The following is a 19,998-nucleotide window of genomic DNA, read 5'->3' as shown; positions in this document are numbered from 1 at the left end:
CTATCCTCCTCTTTCGCAATCTTGTCCTCTTTTCACCCTCGCTGTGGTTTCTTCGAGTAGCCGGTTCGCACAGCATGTGCTCTAAGTAGTGACAGGAGGGTTCATTAAGAAAGTTTGGTTTGGTTTATGGGGGTTTACGTCCCATAGCAACTCAGGCTATGAAGGACGCCGTAGTGAAGGGCTCCTGAAATTTCGACCACCTGGGGTTCTTTAACGTGCACTGACATCGCACAGTACACGGTCATTAAGAATGTGAACCTTGAAGTGGTACGGACGTGATTCAGTGTGGTTAGGCAAAATGCAAAATTAGGCGTCATAGAACTTGGTTTCCACTGCGGCTTAGGTTCAAGGCTTGATTTTCAGATCCAGAAATATTCAGACAAGGATCGGGAAGATTTTTGAGTGGGGAACTTAGTTTTGACGCACTAAAACTGGACAGAACAGTTACGTTCCGTGTTAACGGTGTGATGTATTAGCGTTGATTGGTTAGTGCCCATATATGTGGAATTGGTCATTCCCTACTTTAGAATAATAGAACGCAAGGAATCCTCATAGTATTCCTGGCGCAGTGTTGCAGCGGTTAAGCGATGCGCCACAGCCCGGTGATGGGCGGTGCTGCCACCGGTAAGGGTCTTGAGACACAACTTGCTCTTCCCAAGCAACCTTCCGCGACGAATCACAAATTCAACTGCCGCCTGCCAGGGTCGGCAGTTTGCTCGCAATCCGGTGAGCAGTTTGTGATGACGTCACAAGGTCACGTGACCAAGGCGACCTACCTGCCTGCTCTGGGGGCCACCTGCCAGAGTCATGCTCCTGATTTTCCGCCCACAACACCGATGCCGATGAAGCCGACACCGGATTTTCTTGGGAACGGGGCCTTCAAAGCTGTCGCATGAGAATCCGGGTACTGTTCGGTATTAATATACATAATCAACCACAACTAGCGGGGACACTTATGCTCCACCTTCATGGTATGACGCGATAGTGTTAACTATCCCCTCAGCGGCCTAGGGTCCTCTTTCGTTAGACTTCGCAGACAAGAATAATGTTTTTTTTTTACAATTACATAGCTCCAAATGTACATTTAAGAGTACAAAACGATAGCAATACAGATCCCTCCGATGCAAGTATTCCTCTGTTGCCTTGGAGCTCCCTACATGCCGACACATGCGGAATTGGTCATTCCCTGCTTTAGACTCACTGATCGCTGAGAGTTCTCATTCCACTCCTGGAGCAGTGATAAGCTTGGATTGCTTTGTGTACAAGGGACCATATGGGGAATTCTTCTTTTCATTCTGGAAAACTTTATAGCCCCTAACTGTCATGTGCCGTGATGACAAAGTGTGATTCCCTCCAAACCGAAATTTGTGCATTGGACAGAGAAAATAAGTTACATTAGAGTAAGTTGTGCTCCTAGTCACTTATTTCGGTTACTTCAGTTCTTGCAGCTTCGCAGTACTGATAATTTCGTAAAAAGGGGCCGCCGAGATGGCACAGGGATTTTGATGATCGGCAGGTGACCCGAAAGACGCGGGTTCGATTCCGGCCGTGGGGGTCAAATTTCGAGAGAGGAAAAATTGTAAACGCCTGTGTACTGTGCGACGTCAGTGCACGTTAAAAAATCTCAGGTGGTCGAAATTTCTGGAGCCCTTCAGTACGGCGTCGCTCATAGCCTGAGCCGATTTGGGACGTTAAACCCCCAGAAAGCGAACCAATTTCTTAGAAAAGCAAGTAAAGTGTGTGGGCGCGGCCTCAGCGTTTTGCCTTGAAGAATTCTGGATTGTGTACACCCATATGCAGCTTTCAAGTTTTTCTATTTTGATTATATGGCAAACACTATCTACTAAGCTCTTCAATGAACTTTGAAATTTAAACAGATATATGCTATCGTGTTTGCCTGTGATCATAATGTTCCACAGCATTGCGAAGGACTACGTACGACGTAACCACACGAAATTTGATCACAGTCTTATGCGAAGCAACAGAGGTTCAGTAAATGTATGCGCCAAGAGTGCACGGCTTTTTTATTCTTTTGTATTTTACATGACCGACGGCCGAGACAAAGTAGCAAAAAAGCTCTCGTCAGACCGTCCTTTATCGCCCTATGCTTAGCAGCTTATGGCTCGGTCGAAAGAGGGGGCGATAGTTAGAAGCCCTCGGCTTTTAACCTTTCGCACTACAAGCGCACTTTATAGGATACCTTATCAGCGGTGTCCTATCAGACGTGACATTCCTCTCCTCTAAGTTACACACAGCTAGCTCTAATTTAGAGTTCGGCTTGAAATCTCTGGAGTGGATGCGTGTTTCGAGTGGTTTAGCGTCTTGACCCGCCTATATGAGTTGCTTTAGGTTAGCCCAAAGTACTCGTGGGCGGTGATGACCAGAGCAGTGCCCGTGCGCTGCCACTTGCGGGAAAGGCCATGAACTCGGGGGCACCAACTTCGCCAATTAGTCCACTAACAGGAGGGGCTCCAAGTGCAGAAGTATGTCGTATGTGGTCTTTGCGGCGACACCAATTCAAGGCGCCCGGGGGTGCGATTGCACGAATTTCGATAGAGACATGTCCTATTTGCCCAGGAATCACAGCATGGACCCACTATGGCTTTGCGCAGTAAATGCGCGCCAATGCCCTGTCATCCAGTAAGAAGTGACACTCGCGACACGTTAGAATTCGTGCTTGCATGAACCCTTAGGTGTCTACTCTTTTCCCCAGCGCAAGTTTTGCGCCATCTAGACGGCTGCGCCTTCAATAAGAAGCGGCTTATTCTACATACGTGGTAGATTGAGGTGAGTTGCGATAAGGCAACTTATTCGTGATAAGCGATAAGGCAGCAGTATATTCGTGAAGGGGCTAGCTTCCCTAAACATCCGAACAATAGAGCACCTTTATTGAGGCCACCTTTCAGAGCAATATTAAAGGATGATTCTAAGTCGTGGTGCACACAACGTCACGAACATAGGTGAAGCCCTCCGTTCACTGAAGCGTTACGTTCCTCTTGACAAATCACGCAAAATCTAATGGGACGTTCCACGTCTGCCTTAAGGATAATCCACTATACGTAACTTCACCCTGGTTTCTTGCTGCGCACGATGCAAGAGCGGCCGTCGTGAGATTTGTCCAGGACTGCACTGCAGATTGTTCAGAGTTCTGCGCACGTCGGAGTTTTAGCAAGGTCGCGCGACTGCAGTCAGTAAAAAAGAAGACAATGTGGAACGCGCAAAACCAGCAGACAATAAAACATCGAAGTAAACCCACGTAAATCAACACAAGAACCCCCCCCCCCCCCCGCCGCATGCCTGTTCTACACTTCAAACACTGCACAATGCGCAGTGCAAGGCGCCACCACCGCGTGGTGTTAGTAATGCAATGTTGTACATCGTGATATTGCCATGTCTCCGCAGTCTATCTATACACTATCCGGAAGCCGTTGGCGACGGCCTTTTTGGCCGCGTCAAGAGCGCGGCTTCTTTTTCGGTCATTATCGGTGTATCCCCAATTGAAGGCTAACAATTCACAAGCGATGCAATCTTGTTCCATCCCATCGCCTATTTCGAATATTTTAAGGAATATCACCCAGTATTAATAACGCCCTATTCATTTATTAATTTTCTCTTTGTGAATGCAATGAACCTTTGATTAAGTGCGTATCCTGATGCTTTTGCACTTTTGGCCGCGAGGGGTGACAGTTAGCCCACAGATTGTACGGCGATAGGTTATTATCACTCAGCCCCACTCCTATTTGCGCATGCACACAGTTGCTATAGTTACGGAGATTCGGCTTGGCATTTGTCTGTTTCTTTTTTTTTATTGCGACACTGTGCCTGCTGGCAAGGAGTAATATTTTCAAATATAGGTTTCCATTGAACTCTCGAAGAAATTCCTGTAACATCAGGTGGTGTGGCCCAAATGCATTGTTCTACATCTCGTGGACGGCATGGGGGCAGTCCGCACAGGAGCAGGTATTTCTGCCTGTTAGGACGCAAATAGGTGCAGGTCCAAAGCAAGTGTTTAGTGTCCGCCTCGCAGTCAGCAGAAGGACAGAAGGGACAGGAGTCACCCAAAGGGGCATGATACTGTGCCGGCCACGACCAGGTTACGGGGGGGGGGGGGGGCGGGGGGCGACACAGAGGCGCAAGCTTCGAAGCAAGACCTCTTCCCAGCGTGCAAGTCCGCCAGGGAGGTCAGTGCCACATGGTGGGAGAAGTGCTTGCTTGGCGCCTCGGAGGTTTTCTTTTTTTGAAGGAGTATTGTCAACAGAGAGCTTGGGGCCGCTTGAAGGGAACGTGGAGGATTTGATTCGTGACTTGCTCCATCCACCAAAGCTTATGTGGGCTGGGCATCTCGACGAAACGATCGTACACATAATGTGAGGGAGAGTTTTTCTATTATGTCCTTATTTAGCTGTGCCAATAAGTCGGTGCTCAGAAGAACTTTGGCCTTTTTCAAGTTTAAAACTCAACTTGGGTTTCAGACGTTGTGTTATACCATGGCGTGACTTTTAAATGCTTTTTGTTGAAGCGACGTGCAGGTAGAAAAATGTAGCCTGCGTGCCGTCACAACTAGGCTCGTGTAATAAGCTTTAAATATGAATGGCGCGAATCTGATACTACTGCATTTGTGCTTGCTGTTTTCTATCTAATATTTCATTTGGAGTTCTTAGAGTATTACATAATTTGCAAGAGACTTTGTATGTTGTATGTTTGCCATATATGTTATGTGCGGGGGGGGGGGGGCGGGTGGGTCGGGTTCCAATCAAGCGAAAATACTCTGCATTTGGCTGATGCTACACCCATCATAATGGGGCAAGCAAAACAAAAAATGAAAATCCTAAAATAGAAATGAATCATCCGCTTATTCTTCTTTCGAGTATTTTATACTGTTTCCAATACTTCCGTCAAAAAGCCCGTTTTTTACTTTGCCTACCGGAATTAAATATTTTTGCAAATCTGACATCTCATGTTGTAGCGTTCCATACTTTCCACATTGAGTGAAAACATATTCTTGCGTATCATTCTCCGTTTTGCCGACGCTTCCTGGTCCTAGCCAAATGCATTTATTGCACTCCATTTTAGACACCTTCATTGCCTTTGATACCTCCGCTTTGATTTTAACGTAAGCTCCGACCGGTCTCACACTCATCATGTTGGGGACAGGCAATGGAGAAAGGAAGTCAGAGAAGACATACTACGTATCTAGAGGAAAATGATTACATGGTGAACAATATGTTTGGCTTTAGAGAACACTTATTGACACAAGATGTATTGTTCAGTCTTATAAAAAAATAATTAATGATCTAAATGGCAAATACATTACGGAAGCTATATTAGGGCTAGAATTTAAGAGTGAATTCGACCATGTAAAACAATAAAAAGTCTTAGAAAACCTACGCAAACCTCAGTGTGAAGAAAGCACATTTAATTACATCAGGGACTTTTTACAACATATAGATGCCCACATTGGAATTGCTGATATTAGTTCTAGCCAATCCATATGGGCACGAGGGGCACGCCGCAAGGAGCAATTCCTTCCCCTCCTGTCTTTAACGTTGCTCACAAGCAATTAGTGGTTAAACTTGAAGTGTAAGGGGGACTTCTGAACGCAATGTAAGCAGCCGATATCACAGTTCGAACAAGCATGGGTAATTTAGGAAGAATTTACGAGGTACTCAAGAAGCAGCCACCATTACTCAAAATTATGCAGAGGAGTGCAGCTTACGTTTCTCTCTAGAAAAATAAGAACTTCTTATAGTAAGAAGAAAAGGGACGTTACACCAGTATAAATCAATTTACACAGTGTTCTTCTCCAGTTGGAGTCGGGGCGAATTCTTGGATTACAAATCAGTAGTAAGGGAGGGAATGCAGGGCGGTTAATGTCCGCACACATGCGAAAAAATCAATTCAAATGATCTCTCGCAGAACCGCATAATTACGAAAAGAAGAATAATGAAAAAATATACTCATTTAAAGCCTAGTTGCACTTTTTTATAATGAGTAGAATGCTTTTAATTGAGAAAGTGCGGTTTAAATAGCTCTGTTGTCTGAACGCACCGAGCGGTGACGCGCGCGAAACAAGAGAAGGATTAGACGTGACGCAACTACCAACTGAAATTTTATTTAAAAAATAACATACAATGCAAAATGACAGCCATCACTTAGCATTCCTGTCACTTTTTTCTAATAAGAACTGCTCGAGCTGTGTACCAACCAACGCCATCTCAGTCGTCTATATCACTATTCAAGGCGTGCTGAGAGAACCTTAGCGTGTTTGAGCGATAAAAAAGGCCCTAAGATCTCCCTGCCGACCCTGCCTTTGTTCCTGAGCAGTAAACAAGCTTTTCACGAAATGTGGTTTGCTTCTTCAAAGGTTCAAAACTTTTGGAATGATCTATAGGCACACAATTCGCGCTGATGTTTCCCAAGTTTTATAATCGGTCCTGCAATCTAACATTCAGGTAGCGACCAGTTTGACCTAGATAGCTGGCGCCGCAAGACAAAGGAATGCAACAGATAACTTCCCTTTGGCAACAGACTAATGATTGTTTATGCTGTCGACCACAAGAACGGCGACTGTCATGCGTTTCGATTCCCGTCCAAACACATCAGACCCATAACGAAGTAATGGGACTATCTTATAAAAGGTCTACAGAACGGCTCATACATTGGGGGTGCATAATACGTTAACCAAACTCACAAAAGCTCGTTTAACGAGTAATAACGGTAGATAAGGGGACTACAACGAGCCATAGGGTGTTAGATGACTCGGGAATTGAACAACTCTACCACACCGGTACAGAAACAAACTATTCCAAAAGAGCAGAGATCGTTGTTTCGGATTGCTCCTCTCTATAGAGACATGCATTCGGAGCATCACTAAGCAAGCAGGACTGCCAGAGCCAAGGAAATGCATCGGAGATACAATAACTCTGGAGATCCGTCTTAACGTAGATATCTTTTCAGATCCCGAGGGTCACATTAAAAAGAATTTTAGAGATATTGGCAAACCACCAGGGACACGTAGTCATTTCATTATTTGTCATGCCAGTAGAAAGTGCAGAGATAGAAGAGGAAGCGATTGCGCTGGCGGTCTCACATCGTGTATCAGAATACATCAACGCAGATTTGCAGTATACAGAAAATATATTTGTGGCAGATTTGCACCGCTGCCTTGCACAATCCTGCAATAATACAGAGCTTGCAAATCCAACAAACAGTTGATTTTGATAACAGACAACCATGGAGTAGAGGAAAACGAGCTTGCACATGCCGCTGCCCGTGCATTTCTCCCCGACATCCCTCCGCCTCCCTCCCTGTACAGGTGACTCGTTTCAGCCTTTGATAAGCTATGCCGGAATACCATAACACCTCCGTCTAACGAGGAAAAGCTAAAAAAGCCAAAGAATGTCATCTCAGACAACAGCAAACTATGTCATTGAACAATGCAGCTAAAGTTCCACAATATAATTTAAGAAGCTTTGAACTCATAGCGTAATTCATGTGGCTAATACGCAGACCTATACCATACGATATGAGCCTGTTTGGCTAATAATTCTGTAGATTTAAGAACTCAGGCAACGTAAGAGGGATAAGAGGTAGTTCTCCTGTACCACTCGGACCTCGATGACGAACAAAAACACGGAAGACAACCTTTGGGAACGAAATTCTGCACTGAGGACCCAACCACCTTCCCATAATTCCCGCTCTGATTTTTTTTCAAAATAAAAATTTTCATCATCAACGTCGAGCGATGTTCATTAGAACATATCAGCATGTGTAAGAGTCTAAAAAGAAGACTGCAGCGCCTACATTGCAAAGACAAAGCAAACTATGATTTTACACACTAGGAAATCATGCCACATGAAAATGGAAGCTTGAGCCTTCCTCAAAACTTATGGCTTTGTTGCTATTTGTGCGCTCCGCAGGGCTCACCATGGAAGTGGCCGTGGCCAGCAAAAGACTCCAGGAGACCTAGGAGCGTTCACGCGAAACGAATTCAGTAGAAATGTGGCAAGGTGTCTTAAATATGGTGAGTTGGGATTCATTATTTCTGCAATAATGAAGAATCTTAGAAAAAGACTTGAATTTCAGCGGAACAGGTATAGAGTTCACGCAGCACGTTCCGAAAAACCGGATTTGACGTTATTAAAAACCACTGGGCTCTAAAATGTGTGACAATTATGCGTTTTACTGGGAGTGGACCGCTGCTATGTGTGAAAAATAGTGGAAGTATTTAAACACCAAGCTTGCTCTGATATGGTTGGGGTGCACAATGTCAGATATTCGCGGTGGAAAAAGGCGGAAGCCGTTGTTATGAAAAATAAGTACAAGTCTGGCATCAAATTTTAAAATAACTGCTCGAAGAAAACGTCCGCGCTTATCCGCGAGAAATTAATCAAGTAGTTTACAGCCATGCCAAAAGATGAGGTGGGTTTCGCTTTCGTGAATCCTATTGATGCATGAATGCAGTGTGTCGACACCTCTCTAAGCCCAGTATTGGTTGAGCAGACGTAGCATGATTATCTTCATATTCTTGCTTGTACGCTGGTAATCCTTTTTGTATGTCGCATCAGTTCGTTGCTTTTTTTTGCTTCTCCAAATGTTCTCTGAAAGTGGTTGCTTTTATTGCAGAATCCTCTCGTTTTTGTTGACCCTCATTATGCTTTCGGCCCTTTGTGGGCGTGCATTATTGAGAGAACTGAGTTTCAAAAATTTTAGTGCCGTTCAGTTCACACGCGTGGCGCCAAGAACAATACGAATTCAGTAAGGACGTTTCGGAAATAAAAAGGAGATAGCCAAGCCTCACGGCCCTTGCACAGAAAAGTGCATTGACAAAGCATAGTTTGCCTGGTAAAGCAGCTGGTCATGGCCACACCTGTACTTAATTTTCAGTCTTTTCTAGCTCTTAAAAGCTCAGACTTTACTGAAAGCACGGTTTCTTGAAGAGTGGTAAGCTATCGATTCAGGCAGACTACAATTTTGCCTAATTGCCCCTTTAAAAAACGAATTCAGGAAGTTCTACTCTTCCAATGAAATCGAAGAAAAAGACGACGGAGATAAAACTTTAACAGTCATACGAAGCCACAACAACAACGAACACGAAAGAGGTGGAGAGGAGAAACCATGTGCGAACTAGCCCAGCAACATTTCCTAATTGAGTACGAAATGATAAAAAGGGCAGAGTCCGCACATTTCGTACATTTTATCAGCGGTGAGGAAAATGCAGAGCCAAGCTGGCTTTTTCTGCGCGGGGAAAGTTCAGAGGAGACTAACCAATGCGTTGGCACAGACGCGACTAAATTCGCGCTACTGGAAATTCTTGAGGAGGAAGCCAAGAATTAAATTTTGCATTTAAAGAAATTTCACTATAGGTGAACTTGATTTGTACTAGCACCGTAGAAACTGACGAAGTCCTAGGGTCTCTCTTTGTGCTCGTTCTAGGCTGAACTCTGTCCTCAACTTTTGCTGCACTTTTCCTCAGCGATAGTGCACAAGTCGTTTTTGCCAAATGTAACAAAGCAACATGGCTTGTTTCTTAGCCGTGCAGTGCAGCATTTAAGGAGCACATTCTGCTCTAAACTTTTTTTCAAGAAACGAGTATCGTTATCCTCACCTTTCAGGAGTTTTTTGTCTTTGGGGGCTGCAATAAAGCCTCCGCTATACGGCTCAGAAGCAATCCCCATTTCCTGGTCAGTTTTAGCACGACACCGTTAATACTTCCGTACTACGGAAATTCTAGCGTCGCGGCATTGTTACGAGCGAGGAAGAATGTGGCACACCTGCCATCTAGATCACGTAGCCAAGTCGTAACATTACAACCTCCCCATTGATGAACATGGCAACCTGTCCACTGCATTCTAAGTAAACTGCCTACTGTGGCAGGTGGACGTTAAAGACTGGTCTTGACGGCTTGCCCGGGGAGGGCTTGCTCGATGGCTGTGGTTGAAATAGCCAACCTTCGGGGCAGTGGACCATCGCTTAACCACTTCACCACTGTGCAATTAATGGTATTACGATTCCGCGCAATCTAAAATTGCAAAGGAGAGATCGATCAATTCCTCATACAGATGGGCATGAAGAGAGAATCTAAGCGACAGGGAAGAAATACTTGCGCGCGAGGGATCTGTGATGCTATGGCATATTACTGTTAAGTGTAGGTTAAGCGTTATGTGAGGGCGAAGGAAGTAGCGATGTCTACGAAGTGATACGAAAAAATTGTGCCAGGCCATGATGGGCACTATTAACGCAATCGCGTTAATACGATAGGACGTTCACATAAGCTTTGACGCTCCTTTCGAACTTGTTATAGCTACAAGAATAGATGGCGCGTCACATAATTGAGATGCGTGGCGGTAATTTCGTCATGAACCTGGAAGCAGCAGTTTGTCATTTTCAGAGTGCATACTGAATTTAATGTGTTTCTTAGGCACGCATTAGTGTCTTTTACCTTTCACATCGCACTTGAGGGTATAATTGATTGATGTAAATTGCGTTGCTGTGCTCCTCACAGGGGAGCGGTGCCAAAGCTAACCCTATCGTAGAGAGAGATTACGACGGCCATGAGCTCCTGTTAATTCTTGAAGGGAGCGAGTGAGCCTTATTGGTCTCTTCCGAAACGTCAGCGAAAAAAAGACCAAAGTAGTACAAGTAGGGCGTCGTAAACAGAAAAACACAGCTGCATTGCCTGCTTAGCTTACTGTACATTGCGCTTGGTGATTATAATGAAGGAGTGCAGGAATCAGACTTAGGCCTCAGAGCGACTGTTATTAATGCCGCGCTGGTGCCTAGAGTGCACAGTAATGAAATCACAATACGTAGTGCTGACCTGCATTTAGCACACTGAGCTCAGATGCCCAATTAAGATAGTGGTTATGTAGCTTCGAGCAGCATGTTTAAGAGCCTATATCTGGACCTTGAGAGAAGATTTCAAAGCTTGACGCAGTCGCCTCAGATATGAAATTGAGCGAACTCTTGGGCTCTCCATTTCAGCTTCTTCATGACGTTAACTCTAGGAGCTGTTTGCCGGTTATGAAACCGTAACGAGAGAGAAAAATAAACACGGGCATAATGGCGAATCCATTCGGACATCGTGACTCGGTTTGAGGGGAGTTTGGTGGGTGGGGAGGAGGCTTTTAGTTCGGTCGAGAGCTAAAGTAAACTAAGAACGCGAGTTGTTGGAAAACGCAACTACAGCAAATCATTCGAAATATTGGTTAACAAAGAATTATGTAGCTTGCTGGACACCTCTTTGCGCCTCCAAAAATTCGGAAACTGCCATCTGATCCGGAGTTCCCGGTTTCGAACCCGACCGCGGCGGCTGCGTTTTTATGGAGGAAAAACGCTAAGGCGCCCGTGTGCTGTGCGATGTCAGTGCACCTTAAAGATCCCCAGGTGGTCGAAATTATTCCGGAGCCCTCCACTACGGCACCTCTCTCTTCTTTTCTTCTTTCACTCCCTCCTTTACCCTTCTCTTACGGCGCGGTTCAGGTGTCCAACGATATATTAGACAGATACTGCGCCATTTCCTTTCCCCCAGAACCAATTATTATTATTATTATTATTATTTTTACCAAAGTGCTGGCAGTCCTCACCAGATCGTATTGCTTAAGCTGAATCTGAGTACTTGATTTCATGGCAGGATTTAAAGAATGAGCTCACTCTTTCCTATGTTTCTGATTCCAGGACCCACCTGCTTACTCACTGTCTCCAAACCCAGCTTACTCATCAAGCCGGCTATCAAGCTGGCGCTTTTAGTCACTGCACTGACTGCTATTTACATATTAATGTCCACCGCGGTGCTGAACAGAAAGCCTTCATGGAATCTACAGGACGAATTCAAGGTCATCGCTCATCGATTCAGACATCACCGTCAGTCGAGAAACATCAGCACTGCACATCGTTTACCACGAATAATGATGTGGACGAAACACTTTGGATCGTGGTATGGAAAGCTCAATGACACAAGAATCGGCGAACAGTTAGTAGAAGGCTGTAATTCAAACTGCGTAATTACCAACGACCGGCGTCTACTGGCCTCCAGCGATGTCATCTTATTTCATGTACGCGACATTGAAGATATGCCCTCTAACCGTTCGAACAAACAGAAATGGGTTTTCTTTACGTTGGAGTCCCCACCAAACACGCCCTTTTCTAATTTTAGGCACATGAAAAATATGTTCAACTGGACCATGACGTACCGGTCTGACTCGGACGTGTATCTTCCTTATGGTAGGGTCGTTCAACGCAATGGCGCTGTGACTTCAAGAAAGGACCTACGGATAATCTGGGAGTCTAAACGAAAAGTTGCTGTTTGGGTGGTAAGCAACTGCCAGACACATGGTAGGCGTGAAGCGTTCCTCAGGGAATTGAGACGGCACTTACAGGTCGATGTTTATGGCTCTTGCGGGCTCTACAGATGTCCAAGATACCAAGAAGACAGTTGTTACAAGCATTTTGAACGTAATTACTTTTACATGCTTGCTTTCGAAAACTCTATATGCGTTGATTACGCCACAGAAAAACTTTTCATAGCGCTAGCGTACGACATAGTACCTGTGGTGTTTGGCGGCGCTAATTATAGTGCTGTCGCACCCTCGAACTCGTACATTGATGCGCTGGCCTTCCGATCGCCGAAGCATCTTGCTGAGCACCTGGTTGGTGTATCGAAAAACTACTCAGCATATACCTCTTATTTCAAGTGGAAGGACAGTCAGGATGTGGAACGGCCATATAGATTTTTTTGCCATCTTTGTAAAAAGGCCCACAACACAACAATTATGCAGCGTAGTTCGTCGTATAGTGACATAGAAACCTGGTGGCGAGGTGGAAGCCGTTGTCGAAGGTGGGGAGTTTAGGGTGACAACCGCCGAGAGAGGGACTCGCCCAACGTGGGCACCAGTTAAGCCGACGTGATTTTTAATTTACGCTACCTGCCTTTGGCTATCGATCTCAAAGAAGCAACACCCATTTCACTTGGACTGAGAAGATTCTGCTTCGGAGCAGATAGGACAGTATGGCCTCTACGCTTGCTGAATTGTTTTGGAAATTTATGCTCAGCAAGACGAATATGTCCAAAATACTCTTTTCCAGGAAGGAAATGCTGTTTGCTTATGTAAGCAGGGTTGGCTGCTTCCGAAGGAATTAAGGATGTCAATTTCCTGACAAACGCTCATTTATCCGTAAAAGGCCAGTATTGCTCAGTGGTGGCATTTGTTGGAGCGATCACGGATGAGAGTCGGTTCCGAGGAGTTTCAGCAGACGATGCAGGTGTTCGGTGACAAATGTCGTATATTATCTGGTTAAATGTGTGAGTAACGCAGAAACGCAAAATAGATGGGGCACGCTGCAACGTTCCGGTTGTGGTCGCGCATGGCAGACTGAAGGCCCGCAAGCCGTTATAATTGGGCCAGTTGCGACCGCGCATTGTCGATACTCCGTTCTAATCAGCCGCAGTCAGGATCTCGGTTCTGTGCAGCCTGCCCACGCTTTGTATATTCCAGCAGTTGTGTGCGTTGCTTTGCGCGGCCGGCGGCCGCAAGTCTTGCCTGGCTTCGCTGCTATATGTCGCTCGCACACGCCGTGTTTACATCCGCCACGGCCAGACGTCGTGATTCTTGGATAACAGCTGCGGATGTGGATAACGGCTGTGGGCAAACATGGACTGATCTGGCTCCAGGACACCACTAGTGGGGTTAGACATTAGAGAAGAAATCTCGGTCAGTTGGCAGATTTTCAGGAAAAAAACAATCAAAAGACGCAACAGAGCGATGAGACGAGGCACGCACAAAATAACTGGTAAGGCAGCGAACGCCGGGGAGTTCGCCGCGTCCAGTGAAGCACAAAACTCAAAACTAGTCGTGCAGGAGTCTCACCTGCCTCCAGCACTCGGATTTACATATCTTGGCTATCCGCTTCCATTGCTCTAAAGATGGCTCCAGGATGCCGAAGAATGCGACGAGCTCTTTGGGCGCCGAATTCAGCCTGAGGAAATGGGGCACAGTACGCGTTCTGCAAGTGATGATGGCAATTGCGCTGACGGAAACCGTTGCCTGATTCTCGGGACCGTGCATACTTAGAAAGATACCCAGCGAAGGAGAAAGGCATTGCAGTAAAGTGGAAATCTGGGTCAGTTGGTACATCTTCCTGAAAAAAAAAGCAGTCAAAAGACGGAGGACAGCGTTGACGAGGCACGCACAAGACGACTAAAATTAGCAAAACGTTTGTAAGCGGTTGCGAGAGCTGCGAACCAGGGTTCGGCAAGCTTGAAAACATACGTGTGCAACAGCGCCGAAATGACTACAAAGTGGTTGCTGGTTTTTCTTGCAGAATAAGTGTGTTAACGCTGTTTTATATTTCAATTTATTTTACAGCACTGTGCATTTCTGGATCAAACATTTTCAGGCCGTATTTAGCCGCTAGTTAAGGAACAAGGCAAAACCAGCATACCATGCTTTGGCAAATGTATCCGTACAAGTTAATATTGTGAATAAAAAATGAGCTGTGCATGCGACATTACGCATTTTTCAAAAACATGGTCATCTGGTGGTGATGGGAGGCAGGACTCAGTTCTTGGTGGTAATAAACATATGCTCCCGAACAATAGAAATTAAGTGGGGCGTTAGCGAGAGCTATAGAGCGTACGTAATTACATACGCTCTGCGATATTTAGTAGGGCATAACAGCCGCGTGTCAGGTAATTGACTCTATCTGGAGAAGAGAACTACAAGAACACGTACTGGGAGCGATAAGAAAGCGACACTGTTTTTCAAGTTAACGAAACAAAGCTTACGCCATTGTGCTTGTCTGTTTCCTCAACGCTTCATCTCGTACCAATTGTTTGCGTATTGTTAAAACACAAAAAAGCAATCTTGAGCGCGTCCTCAACAAAACAGGCTAAAGCGAAAATATCGATCGTACTTAATAAATGCGAGGGAGTTCTTCTTTTCTTTAAAATGGCCTTTTATTTTGATGTGAAAAATTTCTGATTTACGGAAACCTGATACCCTGAAGTGATGCTTACGCACTTATTAATTTTTATCGTATCAAGTTCGTCACTACTTTTCTGATATCCTCGGCAGTCTGCTTGCTATTATTTGTTTGTTTTTGTGTACATACAGCAAACAACCTGATGGTATTTCAGATGAAGGAAAACTGTATTAGCAAGCGAGGTCGGACCTTTCAAGGTCTCGGGACCACCACACAGCTCTCACCTTACGCGGATGTGTCCAGGCCACGTAGGGCCATGGCACTGGCAGCTCGGTTCACACAGAGAAGTTGGGCATCCGGATCCTGCGACGCAAGGAGGGCCTCCAATTCCTCCCATCTTCTGATTTCATATTATTTCATTTATTCTACCCTCAAGGCTTGAGAGCATTGAAGAGGGGAGTCGTTGTATACAGTGGTTAAGCGCAGGGAATTTCAGTTCCAATTTCAGAATGGTAGCTAAGGCGGAACAAAAGCGTTGATGATCGATGATGGAGGCTATACTTCCGGGAAGGTGGTTCCAGTCCTTTGCTGTTCGTGGAAGAAACGACTGCTGCGCATTTTGTTTTAAAGAAAGGAATGCCAATTTTATACGCATGATTAACTCGTGATGAAACATGTGACGGTGCAAGTATAAGAATCGCTGCGCAGACTGGGGTTACGGTAAATTATTTTATGAATTAAAGGCGAGGGTGCCTTCGACGGCGAGCAAGAGATTTTAGCTCTAATTTATACTTTGTAGAGGTTGCGCTAGCGGTGCGGTGATAGTTCTGTAGGATGAAACGTGCCGAGTTAGTCTGAGTTATTTCGAGGGAACTGATTAGGTTTTCCGTGAAGGGATAACTAATAGATGCAGCATATTACAACTTACTGCCAACTATAGATTTACAGATTTATACAGGAGAAGTTTCGCTGAGGTGGGGGCCAATAAAAAGTCACGGCGAAGGTAGCCGAGGGCGCGGTTAGCGCTGGTAAATATTGAATTGATGTGAAAAGACCCAGTAAGACCACTCATGTGAACGCCTAAATAGCGGTATGAAGACACTGGTTCTAATACGATGTTTTCAAGATGATAAACAGTGGGGAGGGTAGAAATGCGCGACACACGTAGTACTTTACATTTTGTTCTGTTTAGTTCCATTGACCACGTGGTACACCACTCACAAATTGCATCAATGTCTTTTTGTAAAAGAAGAATGTCATTGGAGTCGTTAATTTCACAAAAATATTACGAAGTCTTCTGCAAATAATTGAATGTTAGAGGTAACTGAAAGAGAGAGGTTGTTAATATACATCATGAACAAAAGGGGCCCTAGGACGGACACCTGTGGAACCCCAGAATACAAAGAAGTAGATGGGCAGGAAATGTTATTAGCTAATACAGAGCAAAAGATCCTCGGTCCGTGGCCACAGCAGTCACTGCCCTCAAGGCATACAAGGCACTCTTTGCCTATTTGAGAGCGACTGGATTGAGTGACAAATTGTGACAGCGTTGTGCGTGTGTGTGTGTAATGCCTTTTTCCTTCTCTCTTCCTCCTTTTAGTCCCCTAATCCCTCTTCCCCAGTACAGGGTAGCCAACCGGAACCCCCTTTCCGGTTAACATACCTGCCTTTCCCTACTCCTATCTATCTATCTATCTATCTATCTATCTATCTATCTATCTATCTATCTATCTATCTATCTATCTATCTATCTATCTATCTATCTATCTATCTATCTATCTATCTATCTATCTATCTATCTATCTATCTATCTATCTATCTATCTATCTATCTATCTATCTATCTATCTATCTATCTATCTATCTATCTATCTATCTATCTATCTATCTATCTATCTATCTATCTATCTATCTATCTATCTATCTATCTATCTATCTATCTATCTATCTATCTATCTATCTATCTATCTATCTATCTATCTATCTATCTATCTATCTATCTATCTATCTATCTATCTATCTATCTATCTATCTATCTATCTATCTATCTATCTATCTATCTATCTATCTATCTATCTATCTATCTATCTATCTATCTATCTATCTATCTATCTATCTATCTATCTATCTATCTATCTATCTATCTATCTATCTATCTATCTATCTATCTATCTATCTATCTATCTATCTATCTATCTATCTATCTATCTATCTATCTATCTATCTATCTATCTATCTATCTATCTATCTATCTATCTATCTATCTATCTATCTATCTATCTATCTATCTATCTGTCTGTCTGTCTATCTATCTATCTATCTATCTATCATTCTATCTATCTATCTATCTATCTATCTATCTATCTATCTATCTATCTATCTATCTATCTATCTATCTATCTATCTATCTATCTATCTATCTATCTATCTATCTATCTATCTATCTATCTATCTATCTATCTATCTATCTATCTATCTATCTATCTATCTATCTATCTATCTATCTATCTATCTATCTATCTATCTATCTATCTATCTATCTATCTATCTATCTATCTATCTACCTACCTACCTATCTACCTACCTACCTACCTACCTACCTACCTATCTATCTAATCTATCTATCTATCTATCTATCTATCTATCTATCTATCTATCTATCTATCTATCTATCTATCTATCTATCTATCTATCTATCTATCTATCTATCTATCTATCTATCTATCTATCTATCTATCTATCTATCTATCTATCTATCTATCTATCTATCTATCTATCTATCTATCTATCTATCTATCTATCTATCTATCTATCTATCTATCTATCTATCTATCTATCTATCTATCTATCTATCTATCTATCTATCTATCTATCTATCTATCTATCTATCTAATACAAACTGTGTTCGATTCGGAAGCAAATATTCTAACTATATGTTATGACATTGAGGAAAACACTTAGCTTGCTAAGTTTTAAAAGGAGTAGTTTGTGACTAACCTTCCGAAAGCCTAGGAAAAGTCTAGAAAATACAGTCCGCGCATGGACGACGATCCAGAATAGTGTGATGCTTGTGCGGGAAAGTAATTGCGTCTCGCACGGGAAGAATTTGCGAAAACCGCATTGAGCGTCATTGAAGAAGGAGTTAGATTAGAGAAAGGTAACTATGTTAGTGTATAGAATATGCTCAAAAATTTTACATGGAATGCTGGTTAGCGATATAGGGCGTTTATAAGAGGCGCATTAATACAACCTGACTTGTGCAACGGAACCACTTTCCCGATTGTCCAGTCCGCTTGAAGCACAAACGTCTCGTGTGACGGCTGAAATATTTTGGAGAGGATGATTGAGGTGTAAAGTTTGGTACTCTTCATGAACTTAGCGTTAATTAAATCTGTACTAAGGCTTGTAAAAGGTATACGGTTTTCTGTTAATATTTCTATTATTTGGGGTTCGACGGATATTGCGTCCATCATTGAAAATTGACAGTTCTCCACTGTAGGAAACGTAATGTTAGAAGAAAGAACGAAATTATGACAAGATATTTCATTGAGAATTTTATGGCATTCAGTATCAGCGATATTCGAACTGTTTGCATCTAACAATTTACCTGTATGATTGTTTTTCGGAATATCGGCACGGCATAATTTTTTGGGATCATTTGTGATCATGTTAGGTAGAGTGTGCTGTAGGAAGTGAGCCTTAGCGTTTTTCATTGCCGACACATACGCGCTATTTACCGCTTGATAAGCTTTCCATTCAGAAATGGAGTTATATTGTTTTTTCACTTCGGTAAAAGCGCTTTTTTTCTGTTAGAAATATTTTTTATGTGAGTGTTGTACCACAATGCATTATGATGTGTTGTAATGATGCGTAGAGGGATATATCTTTCGTTAGTTCGTTAACCTTAGCAGCAAAAATATTCCAGTTCACTTCAACCTCCCGGCTATCAAAATCTTAAAAATACATCGAGAAATGAATATAGGTCATCGTTGGCAGCCTGAAATCTCAGCTCTGCTATTTTCACGGATACGCTTGACTGTCTTGTCAGCGTTATTGGAAGGAATGCTGAAATTAAAACAGAGTAAGAAGTGGTCCCTCATGCCGAGCTTACAGGTCAAGTCTGAAAAGAGATCAGAATGGGATGTTAATACTAAGAATAATATGTTAGCCAGTACAGCGGATGTGCGAGGAGGTGATAATGCCAGACCCCTTCCCCTCGTTTCATGCTATGGGTTATCTTCTTCACTTTCCGAAATATTGCGTACCTCAAGGAGAGCTGGGCGGCTGTGCTCGCTTTCGACCAAATATTGGATTTCTGGCTCCTTATTGGTGTCAGTATCACCTTTAAATATGTAGCACATGCGATTAACGACCAACTTGTTATATCGCAGGCGATACTTGAGAGATTACGGTAGTGTCTTGGCGAATTCTGTTAGTTCCTTGCGTATAAGACGAGTGGCGGGAGGAAAATTCTAGCAAGGAGTGTTGTTTGCCACTTAGAATTGTACGGAGGTCTAACACTTTCATTCTGTCTTTGAAGGATGAAGATTTGATGATAATACGGCGACATTTGAATGGTGCAAAAGCGCCACGACGAGGCACGTTGAATGTTTAGTTGCATAAAATCGTCTTCAAATACTGCCGACAAGGCAACAAGCGTTTTCTTTTCAGTGTCATTCCATGATTCGCTTGCATCAGGAATGTCATGCAGGATGAGATTATTCCTTTTCGACTGGTCTTCCAGGCTATCTAAACGAGACTGCAGTGCCGATTGGTGCGATATCAGACGTGTAGTACCGTCTTGAATTGAAACCAACTGAGGCACGATATTATGAAGAACGTTAGTTTTTGATTCAAGGACTTCAATGCGATTGAATACATCTAGTATTTTGGTTTCCAGTGATGTTTGATCTTTTTAATGATCTTAACGTCTGCGCAGATCTTGGTTTGACCTTTAGCATATCCCAAGGTCCGGTCGTTGATGCTCGTAAGCAGTGCTAATGCAGACGTTTCAGGATCGTCATTTGATTCCGGTTTTGAAATGCCAGGGCGCTGCTTGGGTGGGCCGGGATTGGTCTCA

General features: G+C 43.6%; 2 protein-coding genes across 4 annotated transcripts in view; both read left to right on the top strand.

The window, feature by feature from the left end:
- The window catches only part of LOC144128115 (uncharacterized), a 535,742-nt gene that overhangs the window by 128,006 nt on the left and 387,738 nt on the right, over window positions 1–19,998 (top strand). The window contains exon 2 of one of the 3 annotated variants that reach the window (XR_013313693.1): window positions 7,920–11,928. The exons of 1 other annotated variant lie outside the window; for it this stretch is intronic. Coding sequence is in view for 1 of the 2 variants with exons in the window: in XM_077661201.1 (XP_077517327.1) it covers window positions 7,920–7,969 (50 nt within the window). In the remaining variant the exon portion in view is untranslated. Of the gene's footprint in view, window positions 1–7,919; window positions 11,929–19,998 lie in introns of those variants that run through there. One more of the 3 variants, XM_077661201.1, reaches the window with a different exon arrangement.
- Window positions 11,778–12,935, top strand: LOC144128114 (alpha-(1,3)-fucosyltransferase C-like). Its single transcript, XM_077661199.1, has one exon. It carries the CDS (start codon window positions 11,778–11,780, stop codon window positions 12,846–12,848), a length of 1,071 nt encoding a protein of 356 aa, XP_077517325.1. The 3' UTR covers window positions 12,849–12,935.

This window comes from Amblyomma americanum, chromosome 4 (assembly GCF_052857255.1).
Source record: "Amblyomma americanum isolate KBUSLIRL-KWMA chromosome 4, ASM5285725v1, whole genome shotgun sequence".
Classification (NCBI taxonomy): Eukaryota; Metazoa; Arthropoda; class Arachnida; order Ixodida; family Ixodidae; genus Amblyomma; species Amblyomma americanum.
Note: the sequence above shows the minus strand (reverse complement) of the source record. Positions and strands in the feature narration are given on the sequence as shown.